The 13,840-nt window shown below is 34.6% G+C and overlaps 1 protein-coding gene across 1 annotated transcript in view; it reads right to left on the reverse strand.

Annotated features, from left to right (window-relative positions):
* Positions 1-13,840, reverse strand: part of MYO9A (myosin IXA) — a 245,325-nt gene that overhangs the window by 114,396 nt on the left and 117,089 nt on the right. Inside the window, exons 16-18 of the mRNA XM_044917756.1 lie at positions 7,235-7,378; positions 5,381-5,420; positions 659-781 (exon numbers count right to left, since the gene is read on the reverse strand). Coding sequence (XP_044773691.1) covers positions 659-781; positions 5,381-5,420; positions 7,235-7,378 — 307 coding nt within the window. The remainder of the gene's footprint in view (positions 1-658; positions 782-5,380; positions 5,421-7,234; positions 7,379-13,840) is intronic.

Raw genomic sequence — 13,840 nt, forward strand, 5'->3', positions numbered from 1 at the left:
GTGTTCTTGTCAGAAATGTTTATTGTATTATAAAATACATAAAATAAAATGCTTAAATCACAAGTACACAGTTTGATGAATTTTCCCAAAAGGAACACACTCTTGTAACCAAAGCCCAACTCAATAAAATATTACCAGAACCTCAGAAGCCCATCTTTACCCCATCCCACTGAATTTAGCAAGGTTACTGTACAAAAGTTACCCACCGCCACACCTGAATCAAGGGTAACAATTACCCTGACTTCTAAGATGGTAAGTTAGTTTTGCCTGTTCTATGACTTCATATAAAACCAAAGATATACTATATACTAGTTTGTATATACATATACCATTTCATTTTTTTTCCTTGATAGTTGCTTAAAGGCAGGTTTTGTTTATAGTATCAATCTTCTGCTGCCTGTCTCCTCAACTGAAAACAATGAATTACTCTTTGGGATATCCACTACCCACACATAAAAGGATGAAAACGAAAGGCAGCGGACTTTTTCCACCCCTGTTACTTCTCTTCAAAATGACCACTATAATATGGCTTTTAAGTCATATGTATCATCTTCCATTCAGGTATCTTGCAGATCACCTTGACTTTTCAATGCCAATCTGAATGAAACAGATTCCTCTAAAAAACCTTTTTATATAAAAAGGTAAAGTAAGAAATAACCTGAAACTGGGCACTGATGCTGGGAGGTTTTTTCTTCTTGTGCAAATGAAGAAGAGACTTGGTGATGCGATCCTGTAGCGTCAGTCTTGTCAGATGCTTTAAAGAATTTACGTCCAGCAAGTGCTGAAATGAAGGGAGAAAAATCAAATTCCTCACATAAATTAATCAAAGAACAGGAAAAACAAAATTACAAGCCAGTTTTCATTATCACCTATGTATAATGACTGTGGTGAATATGAGAGATTGGATATTCAACATCCATCCTACCCCTCCTGCTTTCCAGCAGAAGCTTTCCAGCTAAAAAGAAAACGGCATTTCTCAAACTCTTGCATTTGGGTTCCAGATGCAATTTAAGTTTATCATTTAAAATCCCACACGTGAAGCTAGGAAGGTATAACTGAAGCAGAGACTTTGACTACTAGGTTCTGTTTCTTCTGACGAGCACGCACATCAAAGTACTTTAGCTTTTTGTGATCCCAATGTCCAGGTACTACCTTTATGAGTTGAGAGGCAGAGTACACGGAATTTGTGTTGTCACTGAAACTCTAATAAATGCACCTTAGCCCTGGAGCCAATAGTTGTAGCAGCTCCTTTCTGATTCCTGGATCATACCACGGATAGTATGTGCCTGAACGCAGCAGCTAGAATGGCAGTTTCCTGCTTTCCTAGCTGATTACAGCTGGGGTCAGTTCTGCACTGCTCTTTTAATACTCTGAAACTCTTAAGACTTCTAATGATTTTGTAAGTGCCTCTTTGAATTAAGTCCTTTTCTACTTAAAAATATCCACAGTTATTACTGTTATCTGTAACTGAATCCTGACTCACAGAGACAGTAAATTAAATTCAATCCTAGGGCTATAGCATGTAAGCCAGAAATGTATACAGAAAATGAAAACAAAACATCAACCCTATCAACCATGATCCTGATATACTAATTACTAATCTTAATAATAAGACTGGAGTTATACATAAAGCACTTAAAGAATACAAAATAGGATATTAATAAAGTATTTGAGAGCTTTTGTAGCCAATCACAATTTTTAAAACCATACCATATTTATGGCAGTGAGTCTGTCCATGGAAAGAATATATCTACACATATGTAAACTATATAATGTTACTCAAAAAGTACTAAAAATTTTATTATATGAGAAGCACAGAACGGAGTTAAAAACATGACAAATTTAAGTCTTTTTAAAAAATATTAATTTTGACAATATAAACACTTAAAAATACAAACCTTCAAGTGATAAATACAATACATATTTTAACAAACGCAACTCAGTAAAATTTTTCCAACAATGACAAAGACTTACTATCTGTACATAAGAACTATAAAAATTCCTTTAAAAACTCATCCCACAATTAACAAATGAACAAAAGACCGGAAACAGGCAATTCTCAAAGTATAAATGACAAATAACATAATGACAATCATTCAACCTGACCACTTTCTCACACTATACTCAAAAATAAACTCAAATTGGAGTAAAGACCTAAATGTGAGACCTGAAACCATGAAAACTCTAGAAAAAAAACATAATCAGTAATCCCTTTGAACATCAGCCTTAGCAACATTTTTCTAGATATGTCTCCTTAGGCAAGGGAAACAAAAGCAAAAATAAACTACTGGGACTACATCAAAATAAAAGCTTTTGCACAGCAAGGGAAACCATCAACAAAATGAAAGGCAACAAAGTAAATGGGAGAAGATATCTGCAAATGATATATCCAATAAGGGGTTAATAAAAATGATGCAATTAAAAAATGGGCAGAGATCCAAAGAGACATTTTCCAAAGAAGACACAGAGATGATCAACAGACACAAGAAAAAAATGTTCAACATCACTCATTATCAGGGAAATACAAATCAAAACCACAGTGAGATAGCACCTTATACCTATCAGAATGGCTAGCATCAGAAAGACAAGAAATAACAAGTGTTGGTGAGGATGTGGAGAAAAAGGAACCCTCATGCACTACTGGTGGAACCTAAATTGGTACAGCCACTATGAAAAATAGTATGCAGGTTCCTCAAAAAATTAAAAATAGAAATACCATATGATCCAATAATTCCACTACTGGGTATTTACCCAAAGAAAAAACACTAATTCAGAGAGATATACGCACCCCTATGTTTACTGCAACATTATTTACAACAGCCAAGATATGGAAGCAATCCAAGTATCAATTAACGAATGGATAAAGAAGAGGTGAGGTATATGTATTCAAACACACACATATACACAATAGGGCTATTACTCAGCCATAAAAAAGAATGAGATCTTGGCATTTGTGACAACACGGATAGATCAAGAGGATATTATGCTAAGTGAAATAAGACAGAGAAAGACAAATACCATATGATTTCACTTATAATGTGGAACCCAGAAAACAAAACAAATGAATAAACAGACTCAAACAGAAAAAAAAGTGTTAGCTGCTAGAGGGGAGGGGTGAAATAGATAAAGGGGATTAAGAAATACAAACTTCCAGTTATAAAATAAAAAAGTCACAGAGATGAAAAGTACAGCATAGGGAATACAGTCAGTAATATTGTAATAACATTGTTGCTGACAGGTGGTGAGCACTGAGAATCAATGAATCAACATGTTGTACACCTGAAACTAGTACAACACTGTATATTAATTATACATCAATAAAAATAAATAGAGAAATAGATGGGATTTCTGTGACTGATAATTGAACAGAATTTGTTACTTCAGGTGTAGCTAACATGAATATTTTTAAACCGTATGAAGTTTTAAGAGAAGTATTCACTTGAGGAGAGTAAAAAGAATAGTACAAATAGCTAGACCCAGTGGTGGCATTCAAAATACTAAAAGGCTAATTAGGGAAAGAGTCCAAATGTCCATCAACCGATGAATGGATAAAGAAAATGTGAGAGAGATATATATGTGTATACACACACACACACACACACACACACAGATATTACTCAGCCATCAAAAAGAATCTAGCCACTAGCAAGACATGGATAGAGCTAGAGTGTATTACGCTACACAAAATAAGTCAGTCAGAGAAAGACAAATACCATACAATTTCACTCATATGCGTAACTTAAGAAACAAAACAGCATAGGGGAAGAAGAAAAAATAGGTGGGAGGCAAACCATAAGACACTATTAACTACAGAGAACTGAGGGTTGATGGAGGGAGGTGAGTGGGGGAGGGGCTAGATGGATGATGGGTATTAAGGAGGGCACTTGTGATAAGCACTGTTCTATGTAAGTGATGAATCACTACTTTCTACTCCTGAAACCAATATTACACTACATGTTAACTAACTAGAATTTAAATAAAAACTTGAAACAAAAACAAAAGACTAAAGAGACAGTGAAGGAAAAAAGAAACACAAATGAAAAGATAAGATGTTTGATAATGCAAGTGGTACCCTTTTTCTCTACATAAAATCTTTTCGTGATAAGAATATAATTACAAACCACTTAACATAAATTTTCTTTGTGCTTTGTGGTTTAAAACAATATTTACCACTACCAGAAACCACATAAGCAGTGCATTACATTTTCCTTAGAAGCCTAAGAGGCTTAAGTAGAAGAAATAATAACCTCATATTTTTTGTTGTTGTTTTTTGAACTAGAGAATTGTGAGAATAAACAGCTCCTTCTCAGTTTTTTTTTTTTAATTTTGGAATTCATCAAAAAGGTAACAAGTGACAGGATTCCTTCTTTGGGACAGTACAAGAGAAAGAAACAGATTTTTCTTCCTTTAGTAAATTCAGTAAATATTTTTGGAATGCCATCTAAAAATCTACTACGTAGGGGCGCCTGGGTGGCTCAGTCGGTTAAGCGACTGCCTTCGGCTCAGGTCATGATCCTGGAGTCCCGGGATCGAGTCCCGCATCGGGCTCCCTGCTCGGTGGGGGGTCTGCTTCTCCCTCCGACCCTCCTCCCTCTCATGCTCTCTCTATCTCATTCTCTCTCTCAAATAAATAAATAAAATCTTTAAAAAAATAAAAAATAAAAAAAAATAAAAAAATAAAAAAATAAAAATCTACTATGTAGATCACTGTAGGAAAATTATAGCCATGGGCCAAATCCTATCCACTGTTTTTATATGGTTTATATGGTTGAAAAAAACATTGAAATAGTATTTAATGACATGTGAAAAATTATGTGAAATCCAAACTTCAATGTCTAAAAATAAAGTTTAGTGAAATACAGTCACACTTATTTAGTTACATATTGTCTATAGCTGCACTTGTGCTACAATAGCATAGCTAAGTAGTTAACAGAGACTACAGGCTTGAGAGCCTATCTGGACCTTTACAGAAACTTGTCTGACTAGTGCTAAATGATAATGAGTTAGATAAGCACTAATTAGAAATTATTTAAAATCAGGTAAAATTCAAAATTTGACCTTAATCTGGCTTAAGGATAAAAGAAAAAATCTTATGTAAAGATGCAATTACTCAACAAAAATTAACATTTATACTTCAGATGCTTTTCAAACACTAGAATATGAGATATATCACAAATATTTACCTGAACCATTAAACCATTTCCTAATATCCAGTGTTATTTCTAAAATGGATTTAACTAATTACACAAATTAATCCCCCTTTTGGGTACAAATAAGGTATTGCTTATCTTTGATTATTTATAAAGACTGTTTGCATGAGTAATAAAAAAGTAATTATGGTGTAGGGCACCAATAGAAAAAAGTTTTTCATAATACTCACCTTTGGAAGGCCAGGCTTGGACTTGAAATTTTTGTTTCTCCTATACAGACAAATCATTACATTTGAAAAATTAGAAATTATTACAAAAAACTATTATACAGATGAATGTCTCTACTAAAGAAGGTCTCTACTAAAATAGTAGATTTATATTCCCATTTCCAAGATATAGGTCCCCTATATGAAAACACTGACTCAACTAAGCAGGCACCTTTGGGAATGAAAAAAAGCAAGGAAAAGAGAACAAGAAAAGAAATGCCTGCTCTGTAATACTGCTATAAACAGATTTAAGTCTGATAATCAGTAATGTAATGTTGTACATTCAAAACTAAAATATCGTTTTCTTTTGACATTAATAAAGTTCTACTTTCTTATACCTATAGAAACTTTGTTTCTGTCATTTTAAGACTTTAAATAGAGGCCTAATTTCATGGATTTTTAAAATGTACTTATTAAAAAACTTAATGACTGTCCCCTTTTAGAAATTAAAAATTCTCGGGATGCCTGGATGGCTCAGCCAGTTAAGCGTCTGCCTTCAGCTCAGGTCATGGTCCCGAGGTCCTGGGATCGAGTCCCACATTGGGCTCCTTGCTCAGTGGGGAGTCTGCTTCTCCCCCTGCCTGCCACTCCCCGTTTGTGCTCTCTGACAAATAAATAAATAAAATCTTTAAAAAAAAAAAAAAAAGACATTAAAAATTCTCTTCTGTTCTTTTTTTTCTTATAATTCAGTATTATATTTACATCAAGATTTTTTTAATAGATAAAGAAAGAAAAGGAATAATGCCCAAGGCTTATGAACATGAGCTGGGGAGTCAGAAAGACCTGAGCTTGAATCTAAACTCTACCTAAATCTAAATCCTGCTAGGGTAGGATTTTTCTCTAAGTCTCAGTTTCATCAACGTGATAATGTAAAATAATGTAGAATATAATAATGTAAAATGAGGATGATAATACCATCAACCTCTTAAAAGTTATTGTGAGGATTAAATGAGTTAATTTACAATTCTGAAGTATAGCAAGACTTATATAAATAGAGCCCATCAGCACTGTTAAGCATTGACTTAGACAGGGATTAAAGAATCCAATTCAGTCATACATCTAGCTAGTGGCCCAAAAATATGCTTTGAAATAGTGTATGAAATATGTGGATACAGGGAACTAAGAACTTTTTACTGGTCCACCCTGCATAGTTATATCCATGCCTTCAAACCAGTCCTATAATCAGGTAATGAGGAACGGCAGGCTGGATAAAGGTTATATATCACTATATACGATCCCAGTCACCATTTTTTTTTCCCATGGTTCTTTCTAGTTTATTGTTTGGTAGAAAGACAGGCTTTTGAATGCTGTATAAACATCTCACAAAGTGCTTCTTCTAGATTACAAAAAGTCAAAGCAAATTTTCTTTGAGATGGGGCCCTTAAATCTGACATTCAAGTCACCGTAATAGAAACAGGAGCTGTTGTACCTAATATTATGGAAGGCCCAGCCACCATTTTATACGGGATTTTACTGCCCAATTTGTTAGGACTGTCCAAATTAAAGGACATTTGCAGTTCAAGATTGGGAATCCTAAAAAGAGCTAAAAGTTTTTTCTCTATCTGGAGGTAGGGTCTGTCAAAGAGTAATAATCATCTCCATGAGTACACCCAACCATGATTCTCCTGGTGAGATGAAAACAAACAAATCACCAGCTTCTTAATGCATGAGATTCACAGCTCTAAATACAACTTCTGATTCACTTGTTTCACTCAAAATTCTACTCATGAAAATGATTTACCATCACCCCTCTTCTTTTTCAGCCAGAAATTTTAAACCAGTCATAAAAAGCAATCCACATTTCTGATCAATACTAACATGAGAATTCCATGGGCTCTCTCCAAGAGTTTGCTGCTAGCTGAATTAGCAAATATCCCGTCTTTATCAAGCAAAGAGGTGCTACTTGATAGTCTGCTCTGACGAATCCCAGTTCTGCCATTCCATGCAATATCAAATGTATCTCTGCAAAAATCAAATACAGTACAATTTGCTTTAGTTAACTGAGACATATCTAACAATCTCCAAATTGTTTAAATAAGGAAAAAAGCTAAACCAGCAGAAAATTATATTATCACAGAGATTACCAATCAATTTGAACTAATCTTTTCCTCGTTCAGAACAAAGAATTTCTATGGATTCTGGTACATTCAAATACCAATGTGCACATATAATACAGCCACTATCTTTTTTTTTTTTAAGATTTTATTTATTTATTTGACAGAGAGAGACACAGCTAGAGAGGGACACAAGCAGGGGGAGTGGGAGAGGGAGAAGCAGGCTTCCCGCGGAGTAGGGAGCCTGATGCGGGGCTCGATCCCAGGACCCTGGGATCATGACCTGAGCCGAAGGCAGATGCTTAATGACTGAGCCACCCAGGCGCCCCTAATACAGCTAATATCTTTACATCTATTAAATTATTTACAATCAGTAAATAATATAAAAGGTATTACATGTAATGTGATTTTTTTTGTCTTTGTTAGATATTAGAACTTCCAAATACTACTGAAGGAATTTACAATCCTAATAGGCTACCCCATTCTATGGAATATTTAATTTCTTCCTGGAAGGTCACACACTCACTTACTACGTACGACGTATCCACCAAAGTTACTAAGCATCTTCTATGGGCTGAGCACTATTCTAGCCACTGGAGATAGAGGAGTGAACAAAACAGATAAAATTATCAGTGATTAAAATATGAAGAATTAACAGGGGGCTTTCCAGGTACAGATAGCAAATTGGCCACATATTTGGATTCCTCCAGAGACCTGTGAAAATTTAATAAAATAATTTTTAAGGGAATAAACAAAGAAAATATACTGAGAAAATAGTAATAGTTTTGAAATATGGAAAGCAGATGAATATAGAAACAACTTTTTTTTTTTTAAAGATTTTTATTTATTTGTCAGAGAGAGAGAGAGCACAAGCAGAGGGAGAAGGAGGCTTCCTGTCGAGCAAGGAGCCTGATATGGGACCCATTCCCAGGACCCTGGGATCATGACCTGAGCTGAAGACAGACCCTTAACCAACTGAGCCACCCAGCTGTCCCTATAGAAAGCAATCTTAAACTGGCTGTGGAAAAAGACTGAGAAGTATCCATATTTACAAAACTCCCAAAGGCTCCAGAGCTGGTGGTACCATGTACCTATGGAAGTGGTGGAAAAGATGGGTTAAGAACAAGAGCACTAAGTTGAAAGTCAGTTTAAAAGCAGTTAGAACTCCATGCAGCCTGATGACCATCCCTCCTTTATCTAAGCAAGAGGATGAAAGAGAAAGTCCATGGACTAGACAGCACCAGGCACAAATGGGGATGGGTATACTTTACAAAAGTCAAAGAAAATACTGAAAATATGGCAGCTGGGACTATATCCTCCAAGAAGAAAGTTAAACTTTTGTGTGGAATTTGACCAGCCCAAGAGGAAAGACCCAAAGATATACTGATATGTTCTAGACACTGACAACACACCCAATTAATCAGATTCCAATTAGCTTTTTAGTGTTTCAATATGAATATGAACAGTTGACCAAGGTTCACTAGACATCTGAGGAAAGCCCCTAGCATGAAACAGAAACCAAAACAATCATGACATAAACAACTTGGAAGTAAAAAAAGATTTTTAAAGCTATCAGTAATATTTTTAGAGAAGAGAGAAAATATTGCATCTACAGAGTAAGATATTATGAAAAATTTCAAAATTGAGAAAACAAAGTAATGAAAAGCTCCTAAACACTAAAAATGTAACACCAATGAAAATGCAGAATATATCCACTCATTCAAAAATATTTACTGAGCACCAACTAGTACCAATTTTTTTCTATCATCTTCACATTACTTAAATTCAAATGGAAGAAAACAAACAATAAACACATAAGAAATACATTGTATGTTGGATAATAGGTGCTAAGGAGAAATTTTAAACATACAAGAAGAAGAATGCCAGGATGCTAGACTTTAATAGGGACGTCAGGAGAGGCCCCATGAATAAGACTCCATTTAAACAGAGATGTGAAGGAGATAAAAAAGCAAATCAAGCAGTTATCTGGAAAAAGAGCATTCTATTCAGAAAGAAGAGCAAACATAGAGCGGGAGGCAAGAATTTTGTTGATGAATATGAGATATATTAAATAAATCAGCAAGGCTGGAGTGGAATAAACAGAGGAAAAATGGTAGACCAAGTCAGAGAGGGAGGAGGAAGCCATGTTACATATACCTTCTAGGAAATGTAAGAATTTTTGGCTTTCATTTTTTTTAAGACTTTATTTATTTACTTGAGAGAGAGTGCATGAGAGAGAACATAAGCAGGGGTGGGGGGGGAGCAGAGGGAGAGAGAGAAGCAGGCTCCCTGCTGAGCAAGGAGCCCATCACACCTGACACTGGGCTCCATCCCAGGACCCCCAGGATCATGACCTGAGCCAAAGGCAGACACCTAACCCACTGAGCCACCCAGGCACCCCAGAATCTTTGGCTTTTAATGGGAATGAGAAAAAATGACAAAGAAGGACTTTCAGGAAAACGCTAACATGATTCAGCTTTTTAATACTAAAATGCATTTTATATTATACATATTTATATATGACATTATATTAAAATAATGATCTGGTTGCTGTATTGAAAACTGTTTGGGGGGCCAAGGATAAAAGGGAGATTATTTTAGGAGGCTATTACAGTAATCCATACCAGGGCAACAGCAGTGGAAGGAATAAGAAATGGTGAGATTCTGGGTATCATTTTACAGTACAGCCAATGTAACTTGCTGATGGACCAAATGGGGAATGTATGAGAAAGCGGAAATTAAGGATGACTTCGAGATTTTTCACTAATAACAGATTTAAAGATGAGGAAGTAGGAGAGATTATTTCTTATAAATCAAAACAAAACAAGATGAAAAGTCATAATAAAATAGTTCAAGTAGACTCAAGACCCAACAAAAGAGTTTCTAGACAGATCCTACAAGATTCTAGTACTTAAGTATAGAGGAGAGATGTCACATACAAGGGCTCAAGAATCAGAAAAAGGGCATCTATAAAAAAAAACCCAAACAACACATAATGCTTAATGACTAAAAATAAACTGGAAGATTTCCCACTAATATCAGGAATAAGACAAGGATGTGAGCTCTGGCCACTCTTATTCAACTCTACTGAAATTTCTACTGAAATTTTCAAGTAAGAAAAAAAAAAGATACCCAAATTGGAAAGAAAGAAGTAAATTTATACTTAGTCACATAAGACATGATCTTACATGGAATACTCAAAGGAATCCACTAAACGACTATTAGAACCAATGAATTAAGCAAGGTTTAAAAATTCAATTATATTTCTATATAATAGCAATGAACAATTGATTATAAAAGCAAAAAACTCACTCATAACAGCATGAAAATAATATTAATAATATTATTAATATAATAATAATACCAATCTCCTGGTTCACCTATTATTATATCTCTGGGATATGTACTTAGTAGTGGAACTGTTAGTTCAGTAGGAGTTTTATAAGATAATCCCAAATTGTTTCTCAAGGTAGTTGTACTAATGTACACAAACAGTGGCAATTGAAAGTTCCCTTTGCTTCATTCCTTGCCAGCACAACTGATTGTCAGACTTCTTAACTTTTGGTAATCTGGTGGTTATGAAATGGTATCTCATAATTTGCTTTTCCGTGCTTATTAAGGATGCTGAACAGTTTTTATATATTTTATGGCCATTTATGTATTTTGAAATGCTATTTGCCCATATCTCTTCTTTAAAAAGTATTCTTTATAAATTTTATGTACTGATCCCATTTCAGTTATATGTTCTGTATCCTGATTGTGGCATTAGTTACACAAATGTATAGATGGGGTACAATTGCAAAAATCTATATAGAGACACACCTGCAGATTTCTAAAAATGGTGAAAACTATAGTCTAGTTAATATTAATGTGCTAATGTAAATTTCCTGCTTTTGATAATATACTATCATTATCACTATATAAGATGTCACTTAGGGAAGCTAAGTGAAGAGTAGGTACATGGGACTCTATGAACTATTTTTTCCTTTGTACTACTTTTGCAACTTCCTGCTTTTGAAAAATGGAATGTAACCTTAAAATATTTTTCCATTAGTTCTTTTTAAACTATGCTTTTTTGATAGCTGGGACAATACCTTTAAAATTTTATAGTAACTTCCTTCTGTCTTTCTGGTCAAGCTTTTAATTAAAAAGGACAGAAGATAATAATCAAACATGCAAAAATTTACTTACAAAAATTTTCATCAATATAAAAAAACAACCTAAGTAACCAGTAATTGGAAACAGGTGAAATAAATTATGTTACAACCACCCAATGGAAGTCTATGAGGTCATTAAAAATCATGTTGTAGAGGCACCTGGATGGCTCAGTCAGTTGAGCACTGACTCTTTGATTTCAGCTCAGGGTCATGAGATCTAGCCCATGTCGGTGCGGGGGGGGGGGGGGGTCTCCATGCTCACGGGGGAGTCAGCTTGAGATTCTTTCCCTCTGCCCTTCTCCCTGCTCTCTCTAAATAAATAAATAAATCTTTAAAAAAAAATCATGTTGTAGAATAATATTTAATGGCATAAAAAGAGGTTAGCATATATTATTAAATTTAAATACAATACTGTTTGATAACAGTTTTAAGACAATTACATTTTTATACTTGGAAAGAAGAATATATGCCCCCCCCAAAAAAATTTTTCATAGCAAAGGAAACATTTATTCAAAGAAGATATATGAACCACCAAAGAAGATATACAAATGATCAATAAGCACATGAAAAGATGCTCAACATTTGTAGGCATTAGAGAAATCCATTATCAAAACCACAATGAGATACTACTTCACACCCATCACTAACACCACTAAAATTAAAAGGACAGTCAATAACAGATATTGGCAAAAGAGAAAATGGAACACTTATCTATTACCAGTGGCAATGTAAAACGTCACAGCCACTTTGAAAAAAAGTTTGGCAATTTCTCAAAATGTTAAACAAAACACAGAGATTTGACCCAGAAATTTCATTCCTAAGTACATACTCAAAATAATGGAAAACATATCCACACAAACACTTGTACATCAATGTTCAGAGCAGCATTATTCTTAATAGCCAAAAGGGGAAGGGCACCTGGGTGGCTCAGATGGTTAAGCATCTGCCTTCGGCTCAGGTCATGATCCCAGGGTCCTGGGATCGAGTCCCACATCAGGCTCCTTGGGAGCCTGCTTCTCCCTCTGCCTCTCTCTCTCTGTCTCTCATGAATAAATAAATAAAATCTTAAAAAAAAAAAATAACCAAAAGGGGAAAGAGCCTGAGTGTTTGTCAACTGATAAATTTATAAACAAAATAACCATACAATGGAATGTTCTGCCATAAAAAGGAATGAAATACTGGTACATGCTACAATGTGGATGATCCTTGAATACATCATGCTAAGTGAAAAAAGTATCACACAAAAGGCCACATATTGTAAGATTCTATTTAAACTAAATTTCCAGAATAGGCACATCTGTAGAGACCAAAAGTATATTAGTATTTCCCTACAATTAGGAAGAATATGAGGAATGGAGAGAAACTAGTGAGTAGGAAGTTTCTTTTTGGAGTGATTAAAATGCTCTAACTTAGATTTTGGGATGATTAAGCTAACTCTTGAATACACCAAACCCCACTAAATTATGTATTTTAAATGAATGAAACTCTGTGGTATGTAAATTATATCTCAATAAAGCTATTTAAAAATAGGACTCAGAAATCAGCAAGTTAGAACTAAAACGCAATGTAGCAATGTCTTCAAATTTCTGAAGAAAAATTATTTCTGACCAAGGGTTCTATACACAGGCAAATTACCAATCAAGTGTGAGGTCAGAATAAAAGCATGTTTAGTTATGGAGGAACCAAAATATTTTCCTCTCATACATATTCTCACATGGAGCTACCAGAGGATATGCTCCATAAAAGTTTACAAAGTAGGCATAAAAGAGGAAAAAATGTTAGAAAAAAGTTGATGCAAAAAGAATGCCCAATACAAAGGTAAAGGAAGATACCAATGTGACAAATCCAGATTAGTACAGATTAAAAAAAATGCCAGGAGAGATTTGTAGGGGAAAATAAAACTGATTCATGATGCATCTGTTTAAGACCAGAGGAAATTCAGCCAACTGACAAACTCAGCCAACTGACAAATTTAGCTTGGGGTTGAAATGGTGATAAACATTAGAAAATTTTAGAGGAAAATCTGGCTGAATGATTTGGGACTAGGAAAGAATTTTTAAAATAAGCTGTAAAATGGACAAATCGAGAGAAAAAATATATTTAGCTACATTAAATTTAAGAATTTTTGTTCACCACAAGGCACCATTAAAGTAAAAAGATAAGCTACAAATTGGGAGAACACAGGGGCGCCTGAGTGGCTCAGTCATTAAGCG

This window comes from Neomonachus schauinslandi, chromosome 9, assembly GCF_002201575.2.
Source record: "Neomonachus schauinslandi chromosome 9, ASM220157v2, whole genome shotgun sequence".
Classification (NCBI taxonomy): Eukaryota; Metazoa; Chordata; class Mammalia; order Carnivora; family Phocidae; genus Neomonachus; species Neomonachus schauinslandi.